This window comes from Pelmatolapia mariae, linkage group LG23 (genome assembly GCF_036321145.2).
Source record: "Pelmatolapia mariae isolate MD_Pm_ZW linkage group LG23, Pm_UMD_F_2, whole genome shotgun sequence".
Lineage (NCBI taxonomy): Eukaryota > Metazoa > Chordata > Actinopteri > Cichliformes > Cichlidae > Pelmatolapia > Pelmatolapia mariae.
The window spans coordinates 9,487,790-9,505,133 of NC_086246.1; the positions used below are offsets into that span (position 1 = coordinate 9,487,790).

Sequence of the window (17,344 nt, forward strand, 5' to 3'; positions counted from 1 at the left end):
AAAGGTACATTCTGATGCAATGGAGCACAAGAGATGTGCAATACAACAGTATTGATTCATTTATGCCTATAAAAAGGGTGTAAATATTCACGAGCATCATCAGATAAAAATACAAACCATTACCATTAAGATTATATTTAAATCAGGTGATTAAAACAACATAACTGGACATTTTCACAGTTTTTTTTTCCTTTTTATCACAGCATAGCTTAGGGTTTTATCTCTACTGTAATTCTAAACTGTAATTAAATTCAGTTAAATTTTATTTATACCGCACCAAATCACAACAACAGTCACCTCAAGGCGCTTTGTATTGTAACAATAATACATACAGAGAAAAACCCAAATGGTAAAAAATGGAAAATGGCCTGCATTTGTATAGCGCTTTACTTAGTCCCTAAGGACCCCAAAGCGCTTTACACTACATTCAGTCATCCACCCATTCACACACTGGTCAGGGCTCGCAAAATCGCTAGCCCGACGTCCCGGGGCTAGCGATTTTTCCAGTCGGGCTACCAGAATCTATCCCTGCCCTGCCCTGCCCGTCGGGCTATCATAGGAAGGAAAAATATATGTCAATGCTTTTGCATTCTTTCGGAAATGTAGCTGGGTAAATACGTCATTGGCATCGGTGAACCACTGTCAATATGTGACTAGGGCTGCTCAATTAATCGAATTTTAATCTAAATTACGATCTGGGCTTTCAACGATCATTAAAAATGACTGAGCCGATTATTAGCACCTCCCTCGTGCTTTACTCTCGCGCTGCTCCGTGTGGCAAATCGAGCGCACCTCTCTGCATTTCGAACACGCGGCACAATTAAGAGGAGCTAACAGAGAGAAGCTCGGAAAGCTAAGCAGAAGTTATTTGGAGAGGAGAGTGACTGCCGTTGGTTGAAAAGAGAGGTAAAAAACCCTTCAGTGTTGTGGAAACATTATGGGTTCGCGGAGTCAGACGTGGATCAAGTAGACATAGTGTGTAAACTTTGGTGTCGTAGCTGCACCACAGAGCGAGATGGCAAAGTTCACTAAACATAGATGTTTACATTTTATTTTTTATATTGCAAACATTTGCACTGTTATCAGTATTTGCACACTATTTTATACTATTTTTGACAATCTTTAAAGCCATTATTCAATACATTGTTATTGTTAAATAAATATCATCAAATAATCGAGATCTCAATTTCAGTGAAAATAATCGTGATTATCATTTTTGCCATAATCGAGCAGCCCTATATGTGACATATTGAAATCGCATTTGAATTTGCGCTTGTATTTTGCTTTCACTTTGCAATCGCGCGAACTGTGTATAGAGAGCGACAGTACTGATTGGTGAGTGACGATAATTTGCGCACCAATTCCTCTGACATCGTCTTATCAATCGTTAGTTTACTATGCAAACATGACAAGTGAAATCTCCCGCAGGAAGCTTAAACATGTGAGAGGTTGATCGCGCAGAGAATCGCTGAGCGTTATGTGAGTGCGTGTGTAAAGGCAGCAGGATATATATTTTAGTTCTGCTGAGCCAAATAAGACCGGTCAGGGTGAAGAAGTGACAGCCAAAGAAAAGCTTACCACAAAACGGAAAAGTTATGACAAATCAGACTATAAGGCAAAAAGAAAGTGCAGCTTTATGGTTTCATGGACAAAAGAATTTCTGTGGCTGGAATATGACGAGCTAAATAACCAGGGGTGCACATAAGAGGTCCGCAGGTGCGCATTCGCTGTCAAAATAAAATACGCGCACAAGATAAGAAGTTGCAACGCGTGTTTGCGTCCATAAGATTTTCTGGAGGAGGACAGACATTTGTTTAGAACTCTTAAAGATGTCGAAGAAGCTCCTTTAAGCAATTACTTTGGTGTTCCTCCACCTCCAAAGAAATGTCAGATGGAGTCCGAACCGCAAAAGAAGCGCGTATTCTAGGAAAAGTGGTTGCAGGAGGTGAGCTGGCTTTAAACAAATGATGAACGCACAGAGATTTGGTGCAGAATGTGCCATGAAAATCCCACCCTAGCGGACAAAAACACTGCCTTTTATATGGACGCAAACGCGCGTTGCAACTTCTTATCTGGTGCGCGTCTTTTATTGTGACAGCGAATGCGCACATGCGGACCACTAATGTGCACCCCTGTAAATAACATAATGTTCTGCCGGGTGTGTTGTTGGTTTCCCTCGATTTCTGAGTCGACAAGTGCCTTTGTTACTGGGACCAGTAATTTTAAGAAAGGTCCCCATTAGAACCCATGAGAAATGCAAGAAATGGATTATTGCTCAGTCTGTAAATAACATACTAAAAATCAACCTGAAAAATCTGTTAAGGACAGCCTACTATGTTGCAAAGAGTGAACTACCACTGGCAAAATTTAGCAGTCTTTGCAAACTTCAAAAAGCAAATGTCCTAGATCTTGGTTCCACTTGCCTCTTACCTGTGACTCCAGTGGAAATTTCAAATTCAGGATCTGACACAGACTGATTCCTGTTGTACAGTTCTTACAAGTTCATAGAAATTTCTGTTCAATTACAACCAAGTATTTGAGTTGATGATTGTAATTTTTATACAATATTGTAATTTGTGTTTCAACAATTTTTTGATTAATGTTTTGTTTCCGTTACAATATTATTGTAACGGAAACAAAACAGGAAACAAAACATAAAAAAAATTGCTCCCTTTTTTATTCAGGCTACTTAAATTTATTTTGGGCTACCAAAAACTGAAGAGTCCCTGCCCGAAGGGCTACCAGGGATCTTGAAATTTTGCGAGCCCTGCTGGTGATGGCAAGCTACATTGTAGCCACAGCTGCCCTGGGGCGCACTGACAGAGGCGAGCCTGTCGGACAGTGGCGCCACCGGGCCCTCTGACCACTACCAGTAGGCAACGGGTGAAGTGTCTTGCCCAAGGACACAATGACCGAGACTGTCGGAGCCGGGGCTCAAATCGGCAACCTTCCGATTATAAGACAAACTGCCAACTCTTGAGCCACGATTGCCCCAGAAGAGTTACCAATATGGCTGCCAAGTGGTAAGTCATGCTTCTAGAAGGACTTTGACGTTAGCTAGAGGGATTAAATCCTGACCTACACAAATATACACACATTATTAGTGGAATATTTTGGATATGAAAAGAGTGCATCCAGATATTATTGTGTACTTGCCTCATACTGACAGATTCAGTTATTTACCCCAACTTACAAATATGAACTTCAATCAATGACTTTGATTTTAGCTTTCATCTCAGCTCAGATATGTTTGTCATCCATTCACACACACATTCACACACTGGCGGTGGCAAGCTACATTGTAGCCACAGCTGCCCTGGGGCGCACTGACAGAGGCGAGGCTGCCGGACAGTGGCAGACCACCACCAGTAGGCGGGTCTAGTATCTTGCCCAAGGATATTTGGCATGCAGCCAGGAGGCAGCCTGGGATCGAACCACCGACCTTCTGATTAGTGGCTGACCTGCTCTGCCACTAATGGTGGGCCGATGGTCATTTTTTGTCTTTATGGACCGATGTTTTTTTTGTTGTTGTTGTTTTTTTCCCTGTAATGGTGTAAGCAATGAAAGGTGGCGGATTGGCCAGATGCTGGCAGATGTGTAAAAATAACTCAATTGTTTGGTGGTGGCTATGGCGGAGCTTCCACAGATTCAGTAAAATTAGCAAGTGGTGGAGGCCAGCAGGTGGATGAGGGAAAGGGGAGGCAGGAGGAGGAGAGACCCGAGGCGGCCGCCAGTCCGAGTATCAGGTGAACTGAACTTCAGGTGAGAAGTTATGAACTGCAGTCTAGTTTATTTTCGTTGTGCTGACTTTTTACAGTCAGTTACAATAACTCGTACTGTGTACTAGCTAGCATGACGGAATTTCTATACTGCTCGGCGGGTGCTATGATGCTATTACTGATGGTGAATTTTATTTTATCATAAGGTTAGTTATTAGAGTTGCCAACCATCCCTGTCGCAAGTCTCTCGTTTGTTTATCGCCCACTTTGCGCCAGAAAGAGGAAACCAACGGATGTGGCGCTAAACAACAGCAGCACATTTAAACGCGATAAGCTGTTGTTACAATTGATTTAATATTACTTTCTAGTATCAGCTGATGTTTGCTGGAGCTACAGCAGGGGGGCACAAAGAAATACTTTTCTTTCTTATTCTCATTTAAAACGTCTAGCTTTTAACAAATAATTATCTGAATCTTACAACCAAAGTTTTCATCTGATGTAAAATATATAGAAATCCATTATTGTACATAGTCATTTTTTTTCAGGGTCCCAACATAATTTCTTCAGAAGTAAGTACTGTATATGATGCCAGTATTTTCCCACATTTTCTAGATACTGTACCAGTACTGTGTAAAATGCCATCAAAAAGTCAATTAAGTTTTATTCTTTCTCACCTGTCTTTCTGTCTCCTTTCACTTTTTAAAGGTTGCCATGTTAGAAAAAATATTTTGCTCTGCCATGCTGTTTATTGATGTGGTAAATAAATAGTTTATGAAAATATCACTAAATCTGTCATTTATTATTTTTAATATTCAGTAATGGTCATGTGTCACCTGTAGTCTTCTCTGTCTTAATGTCAGGTTTCCACCATATATTGTAGATAGTTCAGGAGGTTAACTTGACCAATAGTCTTTGGGTTTTGGCTAAGTACTGTTTAGAATACCAGAATAGGGAGGATGGTATAGGTTTAAGTTTATTAGAGTGATACATATATACCAACAAGACAGTGTACATCACTGTCACAACGACGTTTGTTTTCATTCAAAGGCTGTATGGTTTTTCCTATAATACCTGGTGGGCCAGTCTGTAGTCAAAATGCCCGGGCTGATTTTTTTGTCCCAGTCCAGCCCTCGCGACAGTGGGAAGGAAAAACTCCCTTTTAACAGGAAGAAACCTCCGGCAGAACCAGAATATCTGCTCAATTTATCAAGACATCACATATTTGCATAAGTGCTCTAATGTTTTCGGAGATGCCTGTTACTCACTAGCTGACCGCATAGCTAGACTGGCCATTGGGCATACGGGGCATTTGCCCGGTGGGCCGGTGGTGATTTTTCATTTTTATGTTTGTTTGTTTTTGTAACGCTATAAACAATGAAAGGTGGTGGATTAGACAGTTGGTCATGATCAAATCTGGGCTGGACCAATTACAATACATCCGTATTGAGGGGAAAGGGAACGCGATTGGTCCCGTACTTCAGCTAGAATGAAACAAAAGACACAAAGCTGGCCCACTTTGCGCTAGAAAGAGGAAACCAGCGGATGTTGCGCTAAACAACAGCAGCAAGCTTGATCAGCTGTTGTTAGAATTGATTTAATATTACTTTCTAGTATCAGCTGATGTTTGCTGGAGCCACAGCTGTAAAAGCTGCTGGTCATGATATCGGTTGGATATGTGGTGAGAGGGAAACATGAAGGTGATACAAATCATACATATATACCAACAAGACAGTGTACATAGCTGTCACAACTAGGGCTGGGCCATATTATACCGTTCACGGTAATACCGGTACAATGTTAGGCAACAATAAGAAAATGAAATATCGCGATAGAAGATGGGTAAAACGCGCATGCGCAGTGCCTTTGTTTTCATACGCACATGGCCAAAACAGCATGGTGGCAACGGAGAGAAGGGAGAAAGCGGATCGTTGAGTGAAGCAGATGAACCAGAATTAGTTTGTAAAAATGGTGCCACTTCAGTGATGTGGAACTGGTTTGGTGTTTGTCCGTCAGATACACAACAAAGCACAGTTTTTTGTAGAACATGCAAGCGAGCCGTCGTTATTGCCGTATTTGTGGGACTAAGGCGCTCGTAAATCTGGGTCCTAAACTCCGTCGGCTTCAGGTCAAACAAACACTGCAGCATCACTGAGAGTTAAAAAACTGTCTAAATTCTTTCATCTTTAGTAAAACGATCAGCATTGCTGCTTTACCAGGTGTAACTATGAAGTTTAACATCCAGGCACCCATGAAAACAGAATTTATTACACTTAACGGAGTTAGAAGCTAGCAGGAAGTTAGCGGAAGTTAGCTCGCTAGTTTCGCTAGTTACCTGAGCATGATGTAACATGTTCTGACTGAGAGATTTCTGAAAAAATTCAAACGTACAGCTCTGCTATCACTTCCAACATAAATGAAGACAGGAAACTAAACAGCAGTGACGTTTGTAGGGTTACTGAAGTTGCGCTAGCTGGTTTATAATGATGTGCTACGTGATCGCCAGCGACACAGCTATGTTAGCATAACATAAACAGTGAATCTGGAGGAATCAACGCTAACACTTTTCCACTTGATAAAAGTTAACGTGAGGGTTCCTGATGGTTAGAGACAAATGCAATCGCATGGCAGGATGCTGTAAACGGACCAAACTTTAGTCAGGAGAACAACTGAGACAATCCATCCACAATACGAGGTTAGTCAATAATATACTGCAACAACACAGGAATAGAGCAGCTGTGATAGAATACAGCATTAATGAATCAATGGTACAGAAGTGGAGGAAGCAAGAAGTATGAGTTGAATAAAGTTTGATTTATCTGACTGCTTTGTTTCGCTTAATGTGCCTTATAATCCCGTGCACCTTATGGTCTGAAAAATACGTATTTGACTTTTTTATTTGGCACACTGTGGTTTCATGTTGCAAAGCACCTCTTTTTTAACTTCAGTGGATATTATACATGGTTATGCTCAGGATATGTCAGCCCATTTCTACTGGAAATGCCTTTTGGTTAAACTTTCAGCAAGGAATTTGCATTTGCACTGTTAATTTTTTATATAGCTTTAATGCACATAAAAACAGCTGCTTGTTTAAGTGAAAATACATGAATGGGGGTTTTTTGCGCTAGTCAAGTTGTGGAGTTGTATTTTGTCTCGCGTCAATTATATCGTCAGTTATATCGTTATCGCAAATTTTCAAATATATATCGTGATAAATATTTTTTGGCCATATCGCCCTGCTCTAGTCACAACAGCGTTTGTTGTAGTTCAAAGGCTTTATTGTTTTTCCTATAATACCTGGTGGTGTAGTCGGCCGATTTTTTGTCAGTTCAGCCTTATATATTATGTTTAACCCGAGTGACCACACGGTCAGCTAGTGGGTAACAGGCATCTCTGAAAACATTAGAGCACTTATGCAAATATGCGATGTCTTGATAAATCGAGCAGATATTTGAAGTTTACACAGCACCATTCTCGAATGAAAATATCTTAAAAGTTTATTTTGTGACCCAGAAAGAGTAATATTTCAAACTCCGCCACTCTGTGTTCCTCCGCCACTGCCTTGTTTGAGTTTTGGACGAAATGGATTCTGGGATATTGCATTCCGTCATTTCGAGCTGATTGGAGACCAAAACAGCCAATCAGATTTTTTTGCATCCAAGTCTGTGATTGGATGGTTTTGAAGCACAAATATAACGTGTAGAGAAAGAGTTGACCGTGCACGGGAGAAATGTTGAGAGCGCAAGCAACACATTGCGAGCAAGCGCAAATGCAAAAACGGAGCGAGAGGGTCTGCTATTGTGTGTGTGTGTGTGTGTGGATAATAGCAAACACATTTTTTGCACGCAGCAATGAATTTGTTCACTCAAATTTAGCTTTTCTTCGCTCAAAATAAATTTCTCCTCAAAATGCAACACTTGCACCTGCAAAAATCTTTTTTATATGTGCTCAAATTTTTTTTAGTGCACTCAGAATAGTGGCACAAAAATAATGCCATACAGGAGTAAGATATACTGGAAAGTTTGTTTTACTATCAATTATTTTTTAATCCTGTTTCCATCGATGATTGTTATCTGTACTTGTACAGATAATTGCTTCAAGTGTTTCTATCACATATGGGCACAAGGCCACACATTTACGCACCGAGCTGAACAGTGGTGCAACACATATTCCAGCAGAGTTTTTTCTTCTTTTCTGCTCTTGTGCTGAAGCAGCGTGCCAAAATACAGGTAAGAAAACACAGCTTGTACTAAAAATGGATGTAGAATTTAAGGAAATGCATTCACTATTATAATTTCATGTACAACAGGATTGTTTTTCCAAATACCCCTATACTAGTGGATTCCCACAGAGGCTGTTTTATTAATTTATTAATTGCTGTCTGGAGCACTGTGTCTGGAGCACTGTGAAACATTGTTTTTCCTCTTCTGAGGCTACGTCCACACTAGCCCGGATAGATTTGAAAACGCTCCACGTCCACACTAGCGTTTTCACAGAGTTGCGCGTCCACATTGAAATGGCCGAAAACGCTTACTGGAACGTAAGCGTTTTCGGCCAGTAAGAAGTTTCGACCTGCCTCATTTTTGTCTGCCGCTTATCTACTTTCAGGCTCTTTGAAATGTCATGGCAAAATGTCGCGGAAAAAGAACAGAGTTTTTTAAATGGACTAACAATGAGGTGGAGTTGTTGCTGCAATTAACACAAAAGTACAAAGTTGCAAAAGCGAGTGAGAGTTAAAGAATTTGAGGAAAAGCTATCTGGAGCATGTACAGACTGATATTAATCTTTAATAGGGCTGTCAAAATTGAGAGCAAACAAAACAACTGCTGTATAATGCCCTCCGCTATCTTAGTTTAATTGGTCACATGACTGCATCACATGACTAACATGCGTCATTGTTTTAGAAAGTCTCCGTTTTCGCTGTCCACACTGCGACGCGAAAGCACCATTTTCAAATGTATGTGTTTTCGAGAGCATTTTCAAAACGCTGCGTTTTCCATGAGCAAAAACGCCGTCTCAGTGTGGACGGGAGGCCAAAAGGGAGAGAAAACGGATGGACGGAAGGACGTAGCCTTACTCACAGATGTAATCATAATATAAAAGATAAACCATTTGCAACTCTATAACACACATTTACAAAATGACAATGCTGCACGCTATGCTGGGTTAAGTTAGCAAGACAAGTAGCTGAATATTGTTTTAAAAGCTGGGACAGAAGACAGATTAAAGATGAAGAGAGGAAAGCAGAAATACATCAAAACAACGAGACCAGTGACGAGCTGTGCTCTTAACTACATTTCACATCTCGGTTAATGCTAATGAGGGAGTTGTTGATGGCAAAAGGGAAAAAAGTACACTACATAAAGGCAGAACAAGCAGCCTGTTAAGGACTTACTGGATTGCTGCATTACAAAACTTTTCATAGTAAAATTATTTATTGTGTTTGCTCTGTGGTGTAATGTTTGGCTGTTTGTGTTTAGTTTCTTCTTTCTTTGTATTCTATGAACAGAAGAATATAAAGGGGCCCATTAATGCTTAAATTATATTGGTGATGACTGATGATGCAATTGGAAACCAAAAGGGAGGTGGGGGTGCACAACAAATAGAGATTAGTAGGTTAGTGGTGTTAAACTCAGAATCTCCTGTGTCACAAAGGTGGCTTTTTTTCACCATGGTAAATTATAGAATTTCAAGAGTTTCTGTAAAGAGGAGTGGGCCAAGTAGTCTCTGCCACATACTAAAATCATGTTTTGCTTCAGGATCAAATACTTACTTACTTATTTTTCACTCAATGACTGCAAATTCAGCAGGAGATCAAATATTTTTCATTGATCCTTTGATTTGCAGCCGACTTCCTGCTGGGGACACATGTACAAGGTGATGGCTGCATGTTAGAGCAGCCATCACCTTCAAAATAAAAAGCAGCATAAAATAATTAACTTCAAGTAAAATGTTTATTTTCCACTTGTGCGATAAATATACAGATTAACGATTTTCTGCAGCATTAACATCTCATCCTACTTGTAAAAATGCTGCAAACTGGTATATTTTCTATGCTGTTCTATAGATTTTTAATACCATTTTATCCTCATCATCTGATAATAACCCTGATTGGAGTAGCTGGCACTTATAGGAAAGATTTTTATGTTTACATCTATGTTTATGCGAGTGCACCTGGAGCCTGAAGCAGACTGACCGGCTTAACAGAGAAAACTGATAACCACTGTCATGACACACATCACCTCTAACTGAGGGTTTAGGTTTTGTCGAGCCAGCTAACACAGTGTTTAGCTGTGTTTAACATTGTTCCTAGAATAGCATTTTACACAACTTTGCATTAAAAGGTACAGTCAGTCGTTTTTTGAGTTTATTAATGGAAAAAAAAATAACACTATAAAAAATGGCAAGAATTTCAAAGCAATGTTTGATGATCTTAGTATAATACTTTGGCTAAATAAAAACAATTACTGCTGCTTTGCTAAAAATTCAAATGGGACTCTCGCTCTAAAGTGGTCTACAAAACAAGCAGATTTTAAACATACCAAAAAAGTATGTTGCAATTTTTCTTCCTTCCCAAATAGCAAGTCACCCACCGCACACAACTATCTGAATGCAATTTTAAGTATTTGTGTCTGAAAATGTTTGGGTGTGCTGTAAAGAAAAGAAGAGCTCAAATAAAACAAACATGAATGGCCCAGAGAGCAGTTTATGAAGAGAGAAACAGAGGATGTGTGGGAAGTGAATGTTAAAGAGAAAAAGAAAATATGTAAAAAAGAGAGAATAGTAGGCAGATGGTCGGCTGTTTTTGCTTACCATAACAGATAAAAGCAGTTAGCTGAGGTGGAGACAAGCAGATATTAAATATTTTAACACTCGCACCCTCACATATACTACTACTGTGCACGAACAGCGGAGAGTCCACAAACACACTTTCTTGCATCTGTTACAAAAGTCAACACAATGGATATGTCATGAAACACACGAATTTTATCAATAATTGATGGCTTCCAGACCCTAAGGGCAACTCTGACTGACATACTACAATGAGCATGGATGTACACACTCTAGTGCACACACATGGGGGGTTGACTAGGCTCGGCTGAAATGCCAAGGTCACAGAGTTCATAATTAACAAGAGTGTTTTACAGGAAGTCATGTGACAGAACATACCAAGAGACTGTTAGAATTCAATTCAATTCAATTCAATTCAATTCAATTCAATTCAATTCAATTTTATTTATATAGCGCCAAATCACAACAAAAGTCGCCTCAAGGCGCTTTATATTGTACAGTAGATAGCACAATAATAAATACAGAGAAAAACCCAACAATCATATCATATGACCCCCTATGAGCAAGCACTTTGGCGACAGTGGGAAGGAAAAACTCCCTTTTAACAGGAAGAAACCTCCGGCAGAACCAGGCTCAGGGAGGGGCGGCCATCTGCTGCGACCGGTTGGGGTGAAAGAAGGAAAACAGGATAAAGACATGCTGTGGACGAGAGACAGAGATTAATAACAGATATGATTCGATGCAGAGAGGTCTATTAACACATAGTGAGTGAGAAGGTGACTGGAAAGGAAAAACTCAATGCATCATGGGAATCCCCGGCAGCCTACGTCTATTGCAGCATAACTAAGGGAGGATTCAGGGTCACCTGGTCCAGCCCTAACTATATGCTTTAGCAAAAAGGAAAGTTTTAAGCCTAACCTTGAAAGTAGAGATAGTGTCTGTCTCCCGAATCCAAACTGGAAGCTGGTTCCACAGAAGAGGGGCCTGAAAACTGAAGGCTCTCCCTCCCATTCTACTTTTAAATACTCTAGGAACAACAAGTAAGCCTGCAGAGCGAGAGCGAAGTGCTCTAATAGGGTGATATGGTACTACAAGGTCATTAAGATAAGATGGGGCCTGATTATTTAAGACCTTGTATGTGAGGAGCAGGATTTTGAATTCAATTCTGGATTTAACAGGAAGCCAATGAAGGGAAGCCAAAACAGGAGAAATATGCTCTCTCTTTCTAGTCCCTGTCAGTACTCTTGCTGCAGCATTTTGGATTAACTGAAGACTTTTCAGGGAGTTTTTAGGACATCCTGATAATAATGAGTTACAGTAGTCCAGCCTGGAAGTAATGAAGGCATGAACTAGTTTTTCAGCATCACTCTGAGACAGGATATTTCTAATTTTAGAGATGTTGCGCAAATGGAAGAAAGCAGTCTTACATATTTGTTTAATATGTGCCTTGAAGGACATGTCCTGGTCAAAAATGACTCCAAGGTTCCTCACAGCATTACTGGAGGCCAAGGTAATGCCATCCAGAGTAAGGATCTGCTTAGATACCATATTTCTAAGATTTTCAGGGCCGAGTACAATAACCTCAGTTTTATCTGAATTAAGAAGCAGGAAGTTAGCGGCCATCCAGGTCTTTATGTCTTTAAGACATTCCTGCAGTTTAACTAATTGGTGTGTGTTACCTGGCTTCATGGATAGATAGAGCTGCGTATCATCTGCATAGCAGTGAAAATTTATGCTATGTCTTCTAATGATGCTACCTAGGGGAAGCATGTATAATGTAAATAGAATTGGTCCTAGCACTGAACCCTGTGGAACTCCATAATTAACCTCAGCATGTGAAGAAGACTCTCCATTTACTTGAACAAATTGGAGTCTATTAGATAGATATGATACAAACCACTGCAGTGCAGTACCTGTAATACCTACAGCATGTTCTAATCGCTCTAATAGGATATTATGGTCGACAGTATCAAACGCTGCACTGAGGTCTAGCAGGACAAGCACAGAGATGAGTCCACTGTCAGAGGCCATAAGAAGATCATTTGTAACCTTCACTAAAGCTGTTTCTGTGCTGTGATGAGCTCTGAAACCTGACTGAAACTCTTCAAATAAGCCATTCCTCTGCAGATGATCTGTTAGCTGTTTGACAACTACTCTTTCAAGGATTTTTGATATGAAAGGAAGGTTGGAGATTGGCCTGTAATTAGCTAAGACAGCTGGGTCTAGAGATTGCTTTTTAAGTAAGGGTTTAACTACAGCCACCTTGAAGGCCTGTGGTACATAGCCAATTATTAGAGATAGATTGATCATATTTAAGATTGAAGAATTAATTAATGGCAGGACTTCTTTGAGCAGTTTTGTAGGAATGGGGTCTAAAAGACACGTTGATGGTTTGGAGGAAGTAATTATTGAAGTTAACTCAGAAAGATCGATTGGAGAAAAAGAGTCTAACTTAACATCAATGGTACTAAAAGTAGCTGTAGACGATATTACATCTGTGGGATGATTATTGGTAATTTTTTCTCTAATGATAAAAATTTTATTTCTGAAGAAGTTCATGAAGTCATTACTAGTTAACGTTAAAGGGATTGTTGGCTCAGTAGAGCTCTGACTTTTTGTCAGCCTGGCTACAGTGCTGAAGAGAAACCTGGGGTTGTTCTTATTTTCTTCAATCAGTGACGAATAGTAAGATGTTCTGGCTTTGCGGAGGGCTTTCTTATAAAGCAGCAAACTATTTCTCCAGGCTAAATGATGATCCTCTAAATTTGTGACACGCCATTTCCTCTCCAGTTTACGAGTTATCTGCTTTAGGCTACGTGTTTGAGAATTATACCACGGAGTCAGGTACTTCTGATTTGAGACCTTAGTTTTCACTGGAGCTACAGTATCCAGAGTCGTACGTAGTGAGGAGGTAAAATTATTAACAAGATAATCGACCTCTGTTGGAGTAGCGTTCAGATAGCTGCCCTGCTCTATGTTGGTACAGGGCATTGAAGATAATAACAGTGGGTGGATTATATTCTTAAACTTAGTTACAGCACTATCAGAAAGACATCTAGTTTGATAAAGTCTACTCTCCACTGCTGTGTAATCAATTATTGTAAATGTAAATGTTATCAGGAAATGATCAGACAGCAGAGGGTTTTCAGGAAACACTGTTAAATGTTCAGTTTCTATGCCATATGTTAAAACAAGATCTAGAGTGTGATTAAAGTGGTGGGTGGGTTCTTTTACATTTTGAGAGAAGCCAATTGAGTCTAATAACAGATTAAATGCAATTTTGAGGCTGTCATTTTTAGCATCTACATGGATGTTAAAATCACCCACAATAATTATTTTATCTGAGTTGAGCACTAAATCAGATAAAAAGTCTGAGAAATCAGAGAGAAACTCTGTGTAAGGCCCAGGTGGACGATAGATGATAACAAGTAAGACTGGTTTCTGAGTTTTACAGCTGGGGTGGACAAGGCTAAGCATCAGGCTTTCAAATGAATTAAAAGTCTGTCTTGGTCTTTCATTAATTAATTAATAGGCTGGTGTGAAAAATTGCTGCCACACCGCCCCCTCGGCCTGTGCTTCGAGGTTTCTGGTAGTTAGAATGACTCGGGGGTGTTGATTCATTTAAACTAACATAATCATCCTGCTGCAACCAGGTTTCTGTAAGGCAGAGTAAATCGATTTGTTGGTCAATTATTAAGTCATGTACTAACAGAGACTTGGAGGAGAGAGACCTAATATTTAATAATCCACATTTCACTGTTTTACTCTTTGGTTCAGATGTGGATTCTGTATTGTTCTTTCTTTTTGATTTTTTATGTTTAAGTTTTTTATTGCTGGTTTTTGGTTTGTTTTTTGTCTGTTTGGGAGCTGACACAGTCTCAATGGAGATGGGTTTTTGGGGGGGTAGCGGGAGGAGAGAAGCTGCAGAGAGGCGTGTAAGACTGCAACTCTGCTTCCTGGTCCCAACTCTGGATAGTCAGATTTTGGGGGGTTTAATAAATTTGTCCATATTTCTAGAAATGAGAGCTGCTCCATCCAAAGTGGGATGGATGCCGTCTCTCCTAACAAGACCATGTTTCCTCCAGAAGGTTTGCCAATTATCTATGAAGCCCACATCGTTTCTGGGACACCACTCAGACAGCCAGCAATTTAAGGAGAACATGCGGCTAAACATGTCACTCCTGGTCTGATTGGGGAGGGGACCAGAGAAAACTACAGAGTCCGACATTGTTTTGGCAAAGTTACACACCGATTCAATATTGATTTTAGTGACCTCCGATTGGCGTAACCGGGTGTCATTACTGCCGACGTGAATTATGATCTTACTGTATTTACGTTTACCCTTAGCCAGCAGTTTTAAATTTCCTTCAATGTCGCCTGCTCTGGCCCCTGGAAGGCAATTGACTATGGTTGCCGGTGTCTCTAGCTTCACATGTCTGAGAACAGAATCACCAATTACCAGAGTTTGACCCCCGGCGGGTGTGTCGCCGAGTGGGGAAAAACGGTTAGACACATGAACAGGTTGGTGGTGTACCTGGGGCTTCTGTTTAAGACTATGCTTCCTCCTCACCGTCACCCAACCGCCCTCGTTCCCCAGCTGCTTGGGGTCTGCCGGGGAACGGCTAGCGGGGCCTACGCTATCTTCGGCTGCACCAGCTACAGGGGCCTGACTAGCTACGGGTGAATGAAGGGTGCGAAGCCGAGTCTCCAATTCAGTAATCCTGGCCTCCAGAGCTGCAAATATGCTACATTTGTTACAGGTATCATTACTGCTAAAGGAGGCCGAGGAGTAACTAAACATCTGACACAATGAGCAGGAAAGTGCAACAGGGACAGGTGAAGTAGCCATGGTGCTAACGAGTCAGCTACGAGCTAAGCTAAGCTAGCGAAACAGTAAAGAGACAGTGAGTGAATACTTTGGCTATAAATTAGGTAGTGAGCACACAGAAAGGGTGATTCAGATGAAGCACGTTAAGATTATACTATGAAAAAGGGATGTATCAAAAGATTTCAATTAAATTGCTAAGCAGAAAAGCTACTCAGAAACATCCCAAGGGCATATCTCCCAACCATCCCAGACAGTGCCAGCTCTGCTGCCTTAAGAACATCAAAGAGGCAAAACTGAAATATGTGAGCATTTGCATTAAGCTTTAAAAAAATATGGAAATTTATATTTCACCATTGCAACTTATGTGACAGCTGTAGTCGCTAATTAAAGTGCATCTTAAGATTTTGATGTGATTTTGATGTTGACGAATTAAAGTAGTTTTAAAGTAGTTCACTATTTGGTCAGAAAAGGGGTAAATTCTCACACTGGAGAAATGAAAATTAGCAAATACCCCTAACCCTAACCCACATAGTGGAAAGTCAAAAATCATGTTATTAGAATTATAACTTTTATTTACTTAGTGGTCAGAAGTTCAACAAGACATAAGAACTAAATTCTAAATCATCTCACCATTGAGTGAATATTTGGACGAAGTTTGAAGGAATACCTTGTCCCGGAGAATGTGACATACATAAGAGTGTATAGATAACTTAAAAATGTATCTCCAGCCGCAGGTGAATGAATAATTTTTGCAGTCTTTCCAATTTTTCTCTTCTACATCTAAATCCATTTCATTTTAGTAACTAAATTAAAAAGTGCCGATATACAAAGGTGATGCACTGTCCCTGCTCCTGTATTGCAGCCACAGCCAAAATACATTCAGAAGGTAAGACGAGTGCTGAGAACCCAGCTCAGTGGTAGGAATAAGATCTGAGCTATCAATACATATGCTACCAGATCAGATACCCAGCTAGAATAATATGCTGGCCACAGGAGGAGACCCAATACTACTGATGTCAAAACATAAAATCTCCTCACAGTATAGAGGCTTCTACCCAAAGTCCAGCGGCAGAAACAAGAAGGGTGAGAATTATTGCCAGAGCTACAATCCAGGAAGAAACACACACAAATACATCAAGAACATGGGTCCACAATATGAGCTCCTCCAAGAATGGCTCAGGCAGAGAAGACAGATGGTGATGAAGAAAAGGAGGAGGAGCTATCATGTACCATTGACAAAGGAAGTAGCTGACATCAAGAAAACCTACAACTAGCTAATAAAGGTCCATCTAGAGCAGCGGTCCCCAACCCCCGGGCCTCGGACCGGTACCGGTCCATGAGTCTTTTGGTACCGGGCCGCGAGAGTTGAGGCTCAGGTGTGAAATGTATGGTTTTCAGGGTTTTTATCGGTTTTCAGCGTTATTTTGTAATCGTTTTTATCGTTAACTCGGTTTTCCTGGGTCTTTTCACGTATGTTATGAATAAATCTTCTTTTTTCCGGTACCGGTACTAGTTTTATTTTGTTGTATTTATCCGCGACACCTTAAAGGCCGGTCCGTGAAAATATTGTCGGGCATAAACCAGTCCGTGGCGCAAAAAAGGTTGGGGACCGCTGATCTAGAGGACACCACGGAGGTTCTGATTATGGCAGCACATGAATATATGCCCTAAGCACCAGATCCATAGAGACAAGTCTTTCACAGCCAACATGACAAGTTACAGCCAGTGAAAAGTACTGAACTGGAGACAGTTGAGTACTTTGTAACAGGATGTAAGATGCAAGCTGGGACATCGTACAGGCACAGCGTACAGGCACAACCAAGAGGCTGGGATAGTGTAGAGGAACTTCTGTGCTGCCAAATGGATTAGACATCCCAAGTCCTGATGGGAGACGCTGCCGAAGGTGGTTGAAAACAACAGGGCTAAGGTCCTGTGTGGACTTCAAGTTCCAGACAAGCAGTTGCTGGCTATCCAACCAGTTGCTGGCTGGCCACCCAACCAGACAGAG

The 17,344-nt window shown here is 40.6% G+C and overlaps 1 protein-coding gene across 2 annotated transcripts in view; it reads right to left on the reverse strand.

Annotated features, from left to right (window-relative positions):
* Nucleotides 1-17,344, reverse strand: part of LOC134620461 (bone morphogenetic protein receptor type-2-like) — a 44,351-nt gene that overhangs the window by 12,567 nt on the left and 14,440 nt on the right. The window contains exon 1 of one of the 2 annotated variants that reach the window (XM_063466628.1): nt 10,530-11,056. The exons of the other annotated variant lie outside the window; for it this stretch is intronic. Coding sequence (XP_063322698.1) covers nt 10,530-10,656 — 127 coding nt within the window. The 5' untranslated portion in view covers nt 10,657-11,056. Of the gene's footprint in view, nt 1-10,529; nt 11,057-17,344 lie in introns of those variants that run through there. 2 annotated transcript variants of the gene reach the window in all.